This window comes from Spermophilus citellus (assembly GCF_964194105.1).
Source record: "Spermophilus citellus genome assembly, chromosome: 5".
NCBI classification, from domain to species: domain Eukaryota; kingdom Metazoa; phylum Chordata; class Mammalia; order Rodentia; family Sciuridae; genus Spermophilus; species Spermophilus citellus.
The window spans coordinates 53,060,031-53,076,170 of record NC_138186.1 but is presented as its reverse complement, the minus strand read 5'-3'; the positions used below and the strand labels follow the sequence as shown (position 1 = coordinate 53,076,170).

The following is a 16,140-nucleotide window of genomic DNA, read 5'->3' as shown; positions in this document are numbered from 1 at the left end:
GCGCTGGCCCTTATGGAGCATTAAGTATGTGCCAGGCACTGCTCCCAGTGTGACAGGGCTAGTCAGTGCTTCCTTGACAGTGTCCAGAGAACTGGGGACCCTGCTCAGTCCCCATGCTTATGAAGTCTCAGTGTAACCGAGCAATTGGGAGGGGTGGCAATTGGCTGGCCTTAGGGTGTCTGGAGCCAGAAGGTCCCCATCCCAGGGGAACCCGTGCATTTTGGGGATCCAGTTTGCTGGGATCTGGTGGGACAAGCACTGATTTTGGAGAGCAGGTTCTGGTGCTGAGCACTGCTGCCCGTGGATGTGACCTTGGATCAGGTCTTCGGGCACCTCTGAGACTCAGTGTTCCCCATCATTAAAGAGGGGCTGAGGATGATCACCGGCCTTGTGGGACTGACGGTGCAAGTGGGTTATCTCCACCAGGCCTCTGCCACCCAGGCCTCCGTCCTGCTCACCTCCGACCCTTGCTATGGCCTGGAAAGGAATGGCTCCTGACCCCCTCCCAAACAGTGCCCCTCCAGACACAGCTGTGGTCCAGGCTTGGAGGCCAGGCATGCAGACCACTCACCAAGACATCCCTCCCCGGCCCAGGCCCACCCGAGCAGTCCTGCTGGAGCCTCTGAGCACCCCGTCCAGCCAGGACCCTCCCCATCTGGGTCCCCCTTGGCCTGGGTGTTAACCCGCTGTCCTTCTCTTCTCCCGCAGTGTGCGTCATGTATACCCAAGGGATGGAGAACAAGCAGTGGCGAGAGGTAGGTGCAGACCTTTCCCAGCCTGGAAGCTCCAGCGGGGCCCCGGCTGCCCTCTCTGTGCTCTGTGACTCTGGAGAGATCACCCTGCAGCACCAAAGCCCCGTGCAGGCCAGCCACACCAGCTGGGCTGTTCTTGTCCCTGCTGTTAGAGAGTGAGGCTGATGGTGGCCCAGGCAGCTCTTGTCCTGTGTGCCCCAGTCTGAGGGGGACAGAGGGAGTCCCAGCACATTGTGATCTCGTTGGTGGCCCGGGGAACATAGCCCTGGATCTTGTGCCCAGCAGCTTCCCTCCCTGTGCTTCTGACTAACAGGAGCTGGCTTCAGCGAGTGCATCCAGGCCCAGAACCCTCTGCAACTCCTGCTCGGAGGAGTCCCCCTCCTCAGTTTGGCTTCCAAGCGCTCACAGGACACATTTTTGCAGCCTTTGCTCATTTCCCTCGCCCAGACCCATGGCTCCCCGTGCCTTGCTCCTCCTCACAGGGCTATGAACAGAGGGCAGACTTGGAGAGCCACCCGGGAGGGAACAGGGCCTCCTAGGTGCTGAGGGTGCTGCTAAAACAGAGTTAAATTCTGTCCCTCTCTGCCTAGGGCTGTGCATGGCTCCTGTCTGACAAAGCTACAGGCCCTCTGCTGGCTCAGAGGCTGCCTGACTTCCTCTCCCTGGCTGACCTGCCTCAGGGCCCAGCCCTCCAGCCTCCACTCTGTGCCAGCCAGCCAGGCTGCCTCCTGCCCCAGGGCCTTTTCACTTGCCGTTGTCTTTTCTGAATGGCCTTTTCCCACAGGTCCCTATGGCCCCTCCAGCTTCCCTGAGGTCTGGACTCCCTGTTGCCCTCTGGAGGCCTTCTCTGGCCCCCAGTCTAACACCGCAAGCTCCCACACTTGCTTCCCCTTCTGCTTTTTCCTCTCCTGTCACTGTTCTTGTCCCCATGTGTTGGCCCCACAAGGGCAGAGACTTTCATTGGCTTCATCTGCAGCTTCATTTTGAGCACCTAGGACAGTGCCCGGCACACGGCAGGTGCTTTGTAGATGGCTGTTAAGGAAATGAGTGGGTTGGGGGAGGGAGTGGGTGTTCCCAGCGCCCAAGACATGGCGGCTGTCCTCTCCTCCCCACCTCCGCCTCATTTGCCACCCACAAGCGACAAGGATGGGGGTTGAGATGAGGGGTCCTGGAAGCCCGGGGCTCCTTTTTGACTAATGAAAAGTACTGCCCCTCCTTTCTCTCAGAGGAGAGGCTCTGGCCAGCAAGCTCAGGTCCAGCCTGGGAGGTCAGCTGGCTTTGGTGGCCTTCCCAGTGACTGGAGACTGAGCTTGCTCCTTTTGGTGATCAGAACAGGCACAGGAACAAGAAGGGCTTTGCAGAGGCAAGCCCCACCTCCTCACGCACACCAGGAGGGAGACCCCACACCAGGAGGGAGGCCCCTGGGCTCGGGTGGAGAGGCTACTTTGGCCTCTACTGAGAGAGGGAAGGCGCCCCAGGGCCTCAGGAGGCTGTGAAGAGCAGGTGTGGCTCAGTCCCCAGGCTCAGGAGGGCTCCTGAGAGCTGCAGGGGAATGTCCTGAGGACTCCCCAGTGAGGGGGGAACTCACCCAGGACAAGTGGGGTTCCTGATGTATGTGGCAGGGAAGAATTTCAGCCCTGGTGAGTAAAGGCAGAGACTTACTTAGGAAAGCAAGGAGAACAAGGTGGGCCGTGGGGAGCGAGAGCCGTGCATTTGGGGTTCCTGGCCCTTCTTTTAAAGGGAACTTGCTGAGGGGTGGGTATGGGAAGGCGTGCGGGGATGACATCAGTCTGGTGACCTCAAGGTGGTGTATGTATGGTGGCCTGGCAATGCTCAGGATTCTTAGACTATGTGGCCTCCATTTTCTGATTAGTAGATAACACTGGAAAGTCCCCTAATTGTAGGTTTCTCAAAATATCAACTCTCTCTTTGCTTAATCTGTTTGCTGAGGGGTTAATTCACACTGATGAAGGTAATTGTCATAAGTAAGTGAATTTGTGGTCAACTTCAAGATTTACAGATTTCCCAAAAACTTAGAGTGACAGGCTTGGTGCCTGGAGGGTACATGGAGATGCAGGTTATGTTTCCCTGTCCTTCCTCTAGGTCTCCTTTCTACCTGTGGGTGTTTTGTTTTGGGTACTGGGATGGAACCCAGGGGCACTTAACCACTGAGCCACATCCCCAGCCCTTTTTGACATTTTACTTAGCGTCAGGGTCTCACTGAGTTGCTTAGGGCCTCTCTAAATTTCTGAATCTGGTTTGAACTTGTAATCCTTGTGCCTCAGCCTCCCAAACTGCTGGGATTACAGGCGTGTGCCACTGTGCCGGGCTCCACCTGTTTTATATCTCTTCTACCCTCCCTCACAGGGAGGGTACAAAATGACCCACACCCAGGGCCATGGGTGGGGAGCCCTCCCAGATGACATGAGAATAGCCAGCAAAGCTGTGGTAACTCAGATTTTATTACCAACTTCCCCTCCTGGCTGGTGGCCTGGCTGGAATATCACCTGCCCTGCTCCACCCCACACCCCGCCTTGGCAGGAGCAAGTGTCTGACAGGGTGAATTTTATCTAGAAAATGTGGGAAATATTTCCACAGGGGCCAGGCTGAAGTTACTTTTTCACCCTGGCCAAGACTCTGAGCCCATTGAAGCATAAACCAGATTGCTGGGGAAACGGTTAGCCTTCTTAAGTGAACTAATTACTTCTGAGGCCTTTTGGCCGAGCTTCTGAAAAACAGGAATGTGCTAATGTCTTGCTGATTCATTCAGGAAAGTCTGGAAGGGCCTCTTCAGCGGGCACGGTGTGGCAGACCGTTAATTACATTCTGTAATTGAAACTTGTCTCCTTTTGGTTCAGGGTCCCCAATTGTCCCAATCCCATTACTACCCACAGGGAGGGTGGGTGGCCCCCGGGGGTGAGAAACACCTGTGCTTTGCTCCTGGCTTCATCCATTTCTGAAAGTGGAACCTGGAGCAATTTGTGGAACTTCTCTGTGCCTCAGTTTCCACATGTAAGATGGGGTATACCTGTGGCAAGGGGGAACCAGATGCTGGTGGTAGTGCCCTGTGTGTGATCTGCGCTCCATAAACACCATTCACTGCAGAATATCAACCAGAGGGTCTGGAGCCTTGTCCCTCTCTCCTCTGTCAATATTTACAACAGAAAGCATCTACCAGGTGCCCGGACCTGGGGAGAGAGGGAGCTGGGTTGGAAGAGCAGAGCTTCACTGGAAGCAGGAGTGGGAACCAGGAGGTTTTCTGGCCCTCGGGGGAGATGCGAGTGTGAGTAATCTAACAGAACAGCCGAGGATGTATGGATGGAAAGAAACGGGGGTTTAGGGGTGGCAGAGCGAGAGGCAGAATGCTAAAGCGTTTTGACAGTTCGGTGGATGTTTTAAATGGCATTTGAATCTGAACACAAATGTTTGGTTCAGGAGCTAATGATGCAGCACAAGAACAATGGGGTTGGAAGGACTTCTCCCTGGACAGCTCAGCCTCCTGGTCCTCCTGAGGGCAGGACTAGCTTCAGGGTACCGAGTCAGGATGCTGGACCCCAGGACTGTCACAGCGAGCACCTGGGTTTCAGCAGAGCACCTGGATTTCAGCAAGGCCAGGACACGGAGCACAAAAGCACTTAGCAAAACAGTGGCATCTGCAAAGACACAGAGAGTGACTATTATGCGCAAGTCAGCCCAGGTACCTTGTCACTGGGGTTGTAATAAAGGAGTGAGTGGGTGTGTTCGTCAGCGTTCCAAAACTATAACGAAACACCGGAGATAATGAATTTGTAGAGAGAACAGGTTTATTTTGGCTCCAGTTTTAGAGGTTCTGTCCGTGGTCAATTGACTGTTGCTTGAGCCGTGATAAGAGCACATGGCAGAGAAAAACTACCCACATGGCACACAAAGAGGAAAAAGAAGTCCCACATTCCCCTTCAAGGACATACTTCTAGTAACCAAAGAATCTCCCTCTGGCCTACACCTCCCCAGTAGCACCGCCCATGGACCCTCAGGATCATTCTAGATCTAAACTACAGGAGTGGGGTCCAAGGAAGCCACAGAGGGGTAGTGGATCACAGGGTGGCAATAGTGGGCAGTGGCCTCTGGACAGGGCAGGGGTCCTCATGGGGGGACAGCCCAGGCCACCTCATTTTCTTCCAGCCTTTGATCTCTGGCCAGTGTCCCCCTACCTTGGTGGCACCTCACTAGAAGGCCTCTGGCCACCACTGTGATCCACTCGACCAACCTCACTGAACACAGCAGTGTGGAGAAAGGCTGGGGGCACAGCCCTCCTGCAGGTGAGCCCTGGGCAGGTGAGCAGAGCTGGCCTGCAGTGGGCGAGGCCTCCAGAAGAGATGGGAGGAGCCCATGAAGATAAGATGGCCCTCCAGTCAGGCTGAGGGCAGCTGGGGTCACAGGTCAGCTGTCAGAGCTGGGGGAGTCCCCGGGGCTCAAGGAGGCTGACCCCACTGAGGGGAGGTGGCCAGGACCTGTGCTGAGCCTCGGGGGCACCCCTTGGGCACAAGCACCAAGTGGTTTCTGGGAAACATCCTGGAGTGGGAGGGGCGCTCTTCCTAGTCGGGTTCTCTGTGGGAACTGCGGAGGAAAGAGTCAAGAAGGGAGAATTTAAAGAAAACTCCAGAATCATCTGTGTATCGGCCCCTGGGACAGGCTGCCCTTGCCAGTCTACGGGCCAGTTCCCGCCACTCCACTTTAGCAGCAGACCAGCTCTCTGATCTTGGCCAAGATAATCCTCCTGTGACCCCGGAGTCACGTACAGGCACGGTTCTCCGGGCTGGGAACAGACCCCAGATTTGCAGGAGGCTGCAGAGGAGCTGACCCTGGGGTGTGGACGCGGCTCTATGGCCCCTGGCTGCCGGCTTTCAGCTGATTTTAACCATTTGGGTCATTTTTATGCCTTCTGAGAAAGCTCCATCTTTCCAGCACCTAAATCTGTCACCACATTTTATGAGAATTGACTCAAGATGTAATTTTAGTCCAGGAAATCAAGCATCAACCCCTGCCAGGGCCTTAGGCGTGTCCTGGGGAAGGCAGGGTGGCCGGGCAGGAAGAGGGAGCCCCTGTAGGTTCTCCATGTGACAGTGGGGTGGTGACTCCTGCCCCTCCTTCGCCAGGTGGCTGTCCTGGCTGAGGACCCCTTGGGAAGGAGGGGGTGGGAATCATGGAATCTTGGGTGTCCGGCTGATGGCTGCACACAGCCTGCAGTGCCTGTGGCGCCCACTGACACACCCACTGTCCTGCCAGAGCAGTGCGTGTACCTGTGAGCAATCCTGGCTGACCCCGGGGCTGAGGATACAGCTCAGTTGGTTGAGCGCTCCCTGCACCAAGCCCTGGGCTCAATCCCCAGCACCACAAAAATAAAACACAGTTGAGCTTCAGCTGGGAGCGATGCTTCACTTCTAAGCACTCAAAAGGCACTTCCTCCTGTCAGCCTGACACAGGCCTTTGGTGGGAAGTCCAATGTCAAGGCATCCGTAGATGCGTGAGTGATGAGATCTGCTCCTCACATGGTAGAAAGGACAGTGGGCTCCCTTGGGCCTCTTGTAAGAGCACCAGTCCCATTCACTAGAGCGCCACCCACGCCATGTTATTTTCATCGGTCCCATTACACAGAGAAGGAAACGGAGGGCTTTTGTTTGTTAGTTTTTTTGTGTGTGTGATGTTGGGGATTGAACCCAGGGCCTTGTGCTTGTGAGGCAAGCACTCTACCAACTGAGCTATACTCCCCAGCCAGAAACTGAGGTTCTTTATATCATTGTCTCCTGTCTCTTTACCAACCTGGGCATTCTGCCTGGAGCATGTGTCTGTCAGTGTTCTTTCCAGAGTGTGTGTCCTGCACCGTCCCCTTCTCTAGCCCAGAGCATCTTGGGCTGGCTCCCTCCTCACCCAGAGTGAGCTACACAGTTGTGATTCTCCCTTCTGGGGGCTGTGCATTCATTCTGTGTGTCTGTTTCTAAGCATTACAGGTGCTCTTCAGCTTACAACAGGATCACACCCCATTGTACATAGAAAATATTGTAAAATGAAAATGCTTTGGCCAGGCGCGGTGGCACATGCCTGTAATCCCAGCAGCTCAGGAGGCTGAGGTAAGAGGATTGCAAGTTCAAAGCCAGCCTCAGCCATTTAGTGAGGCCCTAAGCAACTTAGTGAGACCCTGTCTCAAAAAGTAAAAAGGGTTGGGGATGTGGCTCAGTGGTTAAGCACCCCTGGGTTCTGTCCTTGGTACCAAGGGGGTGGGTAGGAATGCTTTCAATACGCCTTATCTACGGAACGTCTGGCTTAGCAACACAGTACAATGTGGCATCTCCTTTGTTCATCCTGTCAATCATCTGGCTGACTGGGAGCTGTGGCTGCTGCCTCTGCCCCTACCTAGGAGAGTCTTCTGCCAGGTAGCACTAGCTCAGGAAAAGATCGAAATCCAAAATGTGAAGTAGTTTTCTCCTGAATGCCTCTCATTTCTGCACCATCATAAAGTAGGAAAATTGTAAAACAAACTGTCACCCGAAAAGTGTATGAAGGAGTAGGGGACCGCAACTCAGCCCTGGCAGTTCGTTCTTGAGTTATACCACAGAAAGGAATTTCAGAATGTGTCAAAAGAGACACAAAGAGCCGAGTGCGATGGTGCACTCCTATAATCCCAGCGACTCGGGAGGCTGAAACAGGAAGATGGCAAGTTCAAAGCCAGCCTCAGCAAAAGCGAGGTGCTAGCAACTCAGTGAGACCCTGTCTCTAAATAAAATACAAAATAGGGCTGGGGGTGTGGCTCAGTGGCCAAGTGCCCCTGAGTTCAATCCCTGGTACCCCCGCCCCCCCACCAAAAAAAAGAGACACAAGATTTATTTAGGAAGCAATGAGATTTACTTTTTGTTGTTGTTGTTGTCATGCTAGGGAAGGAACCCAGGGCCTAAGCACGTGCTAGGCAAGCACACGCCCACTGAGCCACATCCCCAGCCCTGAGCAAGGAAATTTATTCAGGAAAGCAGACGTACACACTCCAGGGAGAAGGCGAGCTGGACTTGACAAGAGACACTATTGGGGGTCTTGGCCTTTTTTTTTCCCCAATATTTTTAGTTGTAGATGGACACAATACCTTTTTTTCCCCTGCTTTAATAAAGAATTGTTTTCTTCTTCTTAAAAAAATTAATTTTAGTTTGTTATATATGACAGCAGAATGCATTTCAAATCATAGTACACATAAAGAGCACAATTTTCCATGTCTCTGGTTGAGTCACACCGTTCATGTCTTCATACATGGTACTTAGGTAATGATGTCCATCTCATTCCACCGACGGTCCTACCCCCTGGACACAATACCTTTAATTTTATTTATCTTTATGTGGTGCCAGTTCCTTACATGTGCCAGGCAAGTACTCACCTCCGAGCTACAGCCCAGCCTTTGGTCTTCTAAAGGAAACTGTAACTAGTGGACATAAGAAGCCCATGGGTGACCGCAGCCTGTGAGCTCAGTTCACCTAACCCTGGAGCACAGGGCGCTCAGGGTGGTCTGTTCTCTTGAGGATGTCTAGGCTGACGTCACCCACCCAGTAATGTTCTGAGTGTATCCACGTCATCAGCCTCTAACAGTATGTGTCCCTTGGCTTCACCTAGTCTAAAGAAAATATGTGTCGGGGCTGGGGTGTGTCTCAAGTGGTAGCGCGCTTGCCTAGCATGCGTGAGGCACTAGGTTCGATTCTCAGCACCACAAAAAAATTAAATAAAGATATGTGCCCACTTACAACTAAAAAATAAATATTTTTTTTAAAAAAGAAGAAAATATGTAGTGCCAGATGAGGTAGTGCAGGCCTGGAATTCCAGCAGGTCGGGAGACTGAGGCAGGGGGATCACAGGTTTGAGGCCAGCCTGGACAACTCGGTGGGACCTTCAAAGACTACTTAGGGAGATCCTGTCTCAAAATAAACAATAAAAAGGGCTGGCGATATGGTTCGGCTGTCGAGCACCTCTGGGTTTCATCCCTGGTCCACCTGGAAAGAAAAAAAAAGAAGTTGCATAAGCTACTGACACAGCAGACATCAGCCAGACTCTAAGATTCCTGGTCTTTTAAGAATTTACGTGTAGAGGAAAACAGGCCGGGGAGTCAGAGTGAGGTGCTCTGTGGGCGGCTTAGGTTCACACTTATAATGCCTTTCTCCTTTTCTGTCTTCTTCCTCTTCTATTTCTTCTTCCTCAAAATGGTTGAGTCAGGGGCCGTGTCTCCATCTTGTATTCCTCTGACCTTTTTGGCGACTCTGGTTTCCTTCTCCTGTGACTTGCTGTCCACATGGGTCCCCCAGCTCAGCCCAGGAGGGAGGCTCTGCACCTCCACGTGTGATTTTGCCTGGATCTCCAACTTGTGTTCTTTGTTGAATTCTGTCTTTTGTCACCGTTTAGGGAGATCACGTGGGGTTACAGTTGGGCGGGGGGCACCTGGGCTCTGCCCGCTGGTCCTGGGTCAGCTGTGGTCATCCAGACTGGGAGGTGAGCGGGATGGAGACTTTCCGCAGGGGTTTTTTCTGTTTGTTTGCAGAGCTGGGGATCCCTCACCTGTGCGGGCAAGCACTGTGCCCCGGGGCTGCATCCCAGCCGCTTTTCCCTGATTTGTGTCGGTTATCAAGCTGTCCTTTGCGGTAGGCTGGTTGGCACCGGGGTTCTACATAACTTTACTATAATCCATCCCATATGTCTCCACATGTCTTAAGAACATCAGAAACGACAGCCAAATGCCTTGTCAGATTCCCTAAACTTGACATCCAAAGCCCTGCGTTCCCATCTCAGCTCTGGGGTTTACTAATGGGTAAATACCTGGGTGAGGTATTTACCTTCTCCAAGGTTCAGTTTAAAATGGGGTTAGACCTTCTTGGGAGTTAGTAACTAAGGTGATACTTTTGAAAATGCCTGGAAATGTCAATTGCCATGTGCTATTGGTGACACAACCCTGATGACACAAGTGGAGTCCTGCATAGTGCCAACCATAATTCTATGGTGGGGAGGGTGTTCCAAGTGAGGGAACAGGAAGTGCAAAGACCCTGGGGTAGGAACAAACTCACTGTATTTGAAGAACAAAAAGAAAGTAGTGTAGTGGAGAGGTGGGAATGAGGAAGTCAGTGGGTCACAGAAGTTCACAGGGACAGATCCTGGGTGGGGTTGCATAGGAGCCATGGGAAGAGTTTGAACACGGACCTAAGTGTGATAGGAAGCTATTCAAGGGTTTTGAACATGGGATTGATGCCGCCTAGTTTATATTTCATAAAGATCGTTCTGGTTTCTCTGAGCAGAGTGGACTACAGAGGAAACAGCAGAAGCAGGAAGACCATTTGCAGTTTTGTGGAGGTCCTAGAATGAGATCATGGTGGGCAGGGACATAGGGCTCTGGGTTTGTCCAACACCAAGAGTGTAAAGCTGAAATGAAATGACCCTCTGTCTGCCAGGCCACCATTCTAATTGGGCATCCTTGGTGACCAAAACAGGACCTGGCCCCAATCATGCTACATAATCTTGTTTTCTTTATTTTTGTTCCAGGGATTGAACCCAGGGGTGCTGAACCACTGAGCCACATCCCCAGCCCTCCCCCTCCTTTTTAAAAAAATCTTTACTTTTGAGACAGGGTCTCACTGAGTTGCTTAGGGCCTTGCTAAGTTGTTGAGGTTGGCTTTGATCTTGTGATCCTCCGGCCTCGGCCTCCCAGTGTGCACCACCACACCTGGCATGCTACCTTAGCCTCAGTGAAAGATTCAAAGGAATAAACGGACCATCGTTATTGCCAAAGCACAAAGCAGGGGACAGGCCTGAGAGTCGGACTCCAAGGCACGCTTGGGGTTGGCTTTCTGGACTCTCTCCTTTTTGCAGTGTCTGCAAAGAGAGATCCCTTGTGAGCTGTGGGTCCCTTAGGAAGCCTCTGATCTCATCACACAACTGGATTTTCAGAGCTTTGACCCCTTGTCTTCAGGAGCAGGCAGCCCAGGACCAAGGTTTTGCTTAGAGGACTAGATGGACACCTCACAGCCTTAGGGTCAGGGTGTTAAGTCTTTTTGGCACAGTGAGACACTGTCACAGATGTCCCTTCACATCCTCTCTCTGCCACTTCCCTTAACCTCTATGGAGCCTCAGTTTCTTCCCTGGGTATAACGCTGGCTCACCCACAGACTCCCTTAGCACAGGCCCAACTGGGCTCCATACTTGGGAATATTGTTAGCACTGTACAGGGCCATCAGACAGAGCTGCCAAGAGGCCCTGGCCCCTTTCCTGCCCTTAAGTGAAAGGATGAAAGGATGACTGACACCAGACTCTGCTCTACAGCATCCACATGGGCCACGCCCCCATTTTCTTCCCTGGTCCTAACCACACTGCAGATGAGGGGCAAGTGGCGTGCAGCGGTCCTTGCTTCGCCTAGGAAATCAGCTAAAGAGCCAGGGAGCGAATGTGGTCTTGAGTCCCGAGCCCCGCCCAGGCCACTGCTTACCAAAGTGGGCTTTCCTGTCCCCTTGAGAACCTACGTGCGGCCCCTGCCTCCTCTTCCCACCGGGACCTGAGCTGTCCATTATTTCTGTGCAGCACATGAGATGGGAGCCCAGGGTTCCATTTGAAGAAGGAAGTTTGCTTTTCTGGGGCCCCGAGGTTCTAGGCCAGTCCCTTGCTGTCTGATGAGTCTCTGTACCCTTTGGTATCAGTGTCCAGGTGCAGTTGCAGAGTGGTGGGGCTGCTGAGAGTTGGCTCCAAAGTCAAGTTCAGCACAGGAGCCACCCTTGGGGGTGGGGAGTGATCTTGGGATTCAATGAGCTACTTCCCCTAAAGAGCCTGGCACACAGAAAAGGCTCCATAAGGCTCTACCAGAAGCCCCTGGTGAGGAAGCAGAGCTTACCTGGAGGAAGGAAGAGCTGACGGTGTTGGATGTTTAGACCTCCAGTTGTCATTCGGTAGGAGTCATAGATATCTTGGGGTGAGCTGGAGGCTGTGTGGTCCCTGAGGCCCTTAAAGGGGGCTCAGCTGCTTTCAGAGTAGGACTTGCTCAGGCCCCTCCCGCTCCTCATGGTCGGGGGCCAGGGCAGGGGCAGGGTGGAGTGTTTTTTTTCAGGGGGGGTACCAGGGATTGAACTCAGGGGCACTCAACCACTGAGCTCCATCCCCAGCCCTATTTTGTATTTTATTTAGACACAGGGGCTCACTGAGTTGTTGCTTAGGGCATCACTAAGTTTCTGAGGCTGTCTTGGAATGCGTGATCCTCCTGCCTCAGCCTCAGAAGAGCTGGGATAACAGGCATGGCCACTGCGCCTGGCTGTGGTAGAGTGTTTTGCTGGCAGCTTGGCAGCCAAGCTCATTGGCAAAAGGGCTGTTTCCCTAGGAGCTGGGACCGCTTAACAGATTATCTGCAACAATAGCTAATTAGGAACAAAGCTTTGGGGCAGGACGTCTTTCATTATAAGCTTGGTCAAGTTGCATAGGCTGCACTTGGGGCTAGAGACTGGCCTTCTCTGTCCAGGTCTGAGAACCCGGTAGGCCTTTGGAACCTGGGTATTCTCATTCACTCAGCACCCCTCCCTGCATCCTTCCTCACTAGAGGAATGAATTATGCAGAAAGTGGCCTGGGAGGTGACCAGGCCTTGGAAACAGAGTTTCCCAATTAGCCCAGGATATCACCTCTCACTGTGGGGCTGAGGCAGACCTCTTCCTCCTATGGGCCTGGTTTTCCCAGCTGTTGGAGGAGGGTGTGGCCCCAGAATTCTGGACTCCTGTGAAAAAAACTGGAAACCTTTCTTGACCAAGATGGTGGCAGACCTGGCACGAAACCAGACCCTGAGCCCTCCCCCACCCCCCAGATCTCAGGCCAGTCTCCTCCCCAGTTACTAGGCCGATGCCTGCTCCAGGTTCCCAAGGCCGACCTTGGAAAGCACATCCCCTTCCTGTTTCCGTTGGAGTCACAGATAATGCTGGCCTCTAATTTTAATCCCGGTGAACATGACTCATGAGGGCCGGGGCTGGGCTCTGCAGCCAGGCTTTAGAATCCCAGTGAAGGAGCCGTCAATAATGTGTGGAAATTAATGGGGGAGCTTGGGCTGGGGAAGAGTGAGCAGCCTGGGAGGGAGGGCCGTCTGTCAGCTCTGGCCTCCTTCCGTCCCAGCCAGCACAGCCACCAGGGGCTTGGCAGCTGGGGATGGCTCAGCAGTTCCCTCCAGCTGTAATTTGTAAAAAGGCAAGAGCTGCCTAAATCGGGGGCCATCAAGATGGCTCAGAGCCACCTACTCATTAGTGAGGCAGGGGGCCCAGGCGAGCACCACAGGACCCTATGCCTGTCACTCCTGGGAGCCTTGGTCCTCCCTCCCCCTTCTGCTGGGTGCAGGGCCCTGGTGGCCTCCTGGAGCTCTGTTCCTTAACTGTAAGGTGGGGATGACGGCACTGTCATCTCCATGGGGTCACTGAGGGGATTACATGAGATCATGGATGTGTAGAAGTATTTTGAAGATGAGAAGAAGTCACGATACAAGGAGGGGGAGGGCTTGGTGAAAGAAACCCGAGGGAGGGGGCGGAGACAGGCTTCTGGCGCTGCTTGGGCTGGGAGCCCCTCCGACCTGGGCTTCTGTCACTTCTGTCACGCCTGTTTCCCAATTAGCCATGTGACCTTCGGGGGAACCCCCCACCCGCCCTCCCTGCCTCTGATTTCTCACTGGGTAAGAGAGAATTTGGACCCTTCCAGCTCCAGATCTGGCTCAGTGGTAAAGCACCCCTGGGTTCATGCCCCAGCACCAAAATAAATAAATAAATAGAAATTTTAAAAGGGCCAGGATCAGCTCAGTGGTAGAGGGCTTGCCTGGCATGCACAAGCCCTGGGTCCCATTCCCAGTACTGAAAACCAAACCAAACAAAATAAAACCAGAGTCGAATCACTGATTCACAGAGCACATGGGTGTCCCACATGCTATCTTCTGAGAATAGCATGTAAATAAAATCATTTAAGCCTCAACAACCAACCCTACAATGCATGGATAAATTTTTATTCCCACTAACAGAAGGGGAAACTGAGGCACAGATAGGTGAAGGGACTTGGCTGAAGTCACACAACCCGTGAGAAAGTCCCCACACTGTGAACGATTTCACTCTACTCCTTCCTGTGGGAGACCCTCAGATCTGCCTTCAAAGCCAGAATCGGTGTTTTTTAAAGCTTTTTGAAGTCTTGCTTTCTCTTTGAGAAACTGATCAAAAACTTCTCTTCCCAGAAAATGCAAGGATGCACTGACCCTGCATTCAGTTTCAGTGTGCCACAAACCTGCCTAAAGTCCAGGTTTAGAGCCTTGAGCCCCGACTCTCATTGCAGTTGTCCTTCCCTGCCTGGTCCTCACTCCGGCCCTGTGTGCATGGGGCCAGGAGGGCCATTCTCTATGCAGTGAGGGAGGCTGGTTGGCCCCTGGGGCCCCGGTCCCTGAACGTCTCCTCTGAGGCCCTTAGAGTCAGGCCCTTAGGTGGGACAGCAGTGCTGAGACCCTGCATCCCAGAGGCCTGTCGTGGGACCTTGGTTTCGTGGCTGCGTCAGTGGGAACCCTGCACTTTCTTGGTGACATGAATGTTATATGGTAGATCTGAGCGGAAGGGGCGGGAGGCGGCCCCTGGTTTATGTTCAGGTGAGTTGGAAACTGTGTGTGTGGTTGTGTTCGTGCGAGAGGAGACCTGTCAGAGTTGCGGCAAGAAAGAGGGTTCTCAGATGGCTTAACTGGGGGGACTTTAAGGAAGCGATCACATTCAAAGGCACGCGTGAGGTTGGGGACAACAAGGACAGTGCAGCACCTGGGATCTAGCAATGGCTAGCAGGGACAGCGGAGGAGGTGGTGCTGCTCTCATGGGTGGGAGGGAGGGGATGCCCCTAGAAGCCGACCCTCCCAGAACCACTGTGCTGGGCCAGCAGGAGTGGGGAGCCACCCCCAGTCTCCTCCCAACTCCCATGTGCCAGTACCCCCAGTGGCCAAGCCCACTAGAGGTCACTGAGCAGGCACAGCAGGGCAGTGCTGCTCAAGAGAGGCCAGACCCCTCCGTGTGGAGCAGGGCAAAGCGGGGGCCAGGCCGGGTGGGGTGCCACAGCCGCTACCTCAGAGGGGTCTGATCACTAGTCCTGTGACCCCTCCCTGGTGGAGGCCTAGGTCATGACAGAGGCCTCCAGGACTTGGAGGGGGGTGTGGGGCAGACCTTGCCTGCCTGGCCTGGATTGTCATGTCAGCCCTGTCCTAAGGGCAGCACACCCTGACAGCCGCCCACCTGCCCCTATAAATTCCAGCTCTTTGAAAGGGCCACAAGTTCCACCACACTATTGGTGGTTCTCGCCGTGCAGCTTGGAGAAGGCGCAATACTCTCCAGCTCCACCGTTATCGCTAATATAAGTATGATGTTTGTAAAGCTCATACCTAATAAACAATTTAGGACAGTCAAAAAAAAAAAAAATTCCAGCTCTTTGGTGGAGCCGAGCCCCAGGGAGCCACTTAATTCAATTCTCCAAGGAAGTGTAAAGTCAGCCTCCTTTTGCAGGGTCTCACTGGAAGGGCTGATGTGTGATGAAGGCTGCTTCCCTGGTATTCAGGGGCTTAGTCAGAGGCCGAGGGAGCCCCTGGGAGCCATCAGAAGCTTTCCCGCTGGGTTTTGTTGCCGATGACAAGAAGCAGGACTTTGAGAGAGTAAACGCCCTCCTTTCCTGGCCTCCCTCTCACTGTGTTGTATCCTTGCTGGAGTCAGGGAGCCCCCCCTCCCCCATTTCCACACCACAGCCCACCTGGGCCACACAGCTGCCACCTTCCCTGACCATTCCCTAGGGTCAGCACCAGGGGAGCAGGCAGAGCTTCCGGCTTCCCTCAGCCTCAGCCCATCAGAACTCCTGGGCTTACCTGGTGTCTGAAGCCTGCACCCCCCACTGTGAGCCATGTGAACCCCACACCCCATCCTCAGATCCGGGAGCTAAAATAGGACCAGAGTGATGGGCAGGCCTTCAGGGAGCTGGGAGGTGAGCAGGGCTGGCTGGGCTCCAGCTCCTGGTGGTGAGCAGCAGACCCCCTGCCTTCTTCCCAAGCAGGATTTGGCACCCAGCAGTTAGATTGCAAGTCTTCCTGTGGGTCCCACCGCTGGGTGCTAATACCTCATCTCTCCAAGTCCCTTTCGGCTTGAAAACTCTAATTCTATGTGGAACAAGATATACAGCCAAATTGATTTTTTTTTTCTGTCTTAACATCAGTTCAGTTGTGTTCTTGCCATCATTAATAGGTCCTGATAGGGACCTGGAGGCTTCTTGGATTTTTAAAATCCAAGTTTTATCATTTTTTCCCCTTTGTTATTAGTCCAAGTAATGAAGGCCATAAAACACCTTCAGCCGGTCCCTGGGTGGTGGACTGAGCAGTTGTTT

General features: G+C 53.4%; 1 protein-coding gene across 2 annotated transcripts in view; it reads left to right on the top strand.

Annotated features, from left to right (window-relative positions):
- CPNE5 (copine 5) overlaps window positions 1–16,140 on the top strand; it is an 88,405-nt gene that overhangs the window by 14,399 nt on the left and 57,866 nt on the right. For both annotated transcript variants that reach the window (XM_081295425.1, XM_081295424.1), the window contains exon 3: window positions 709–755. In XM_081295425.1, coding sequence (XP_081151551.1) covers window positions 709–755 — 47 coding nt within the window. The remainder of the gene's footprint in view (window positions 1–708; window positions 756–16,140) is intronic.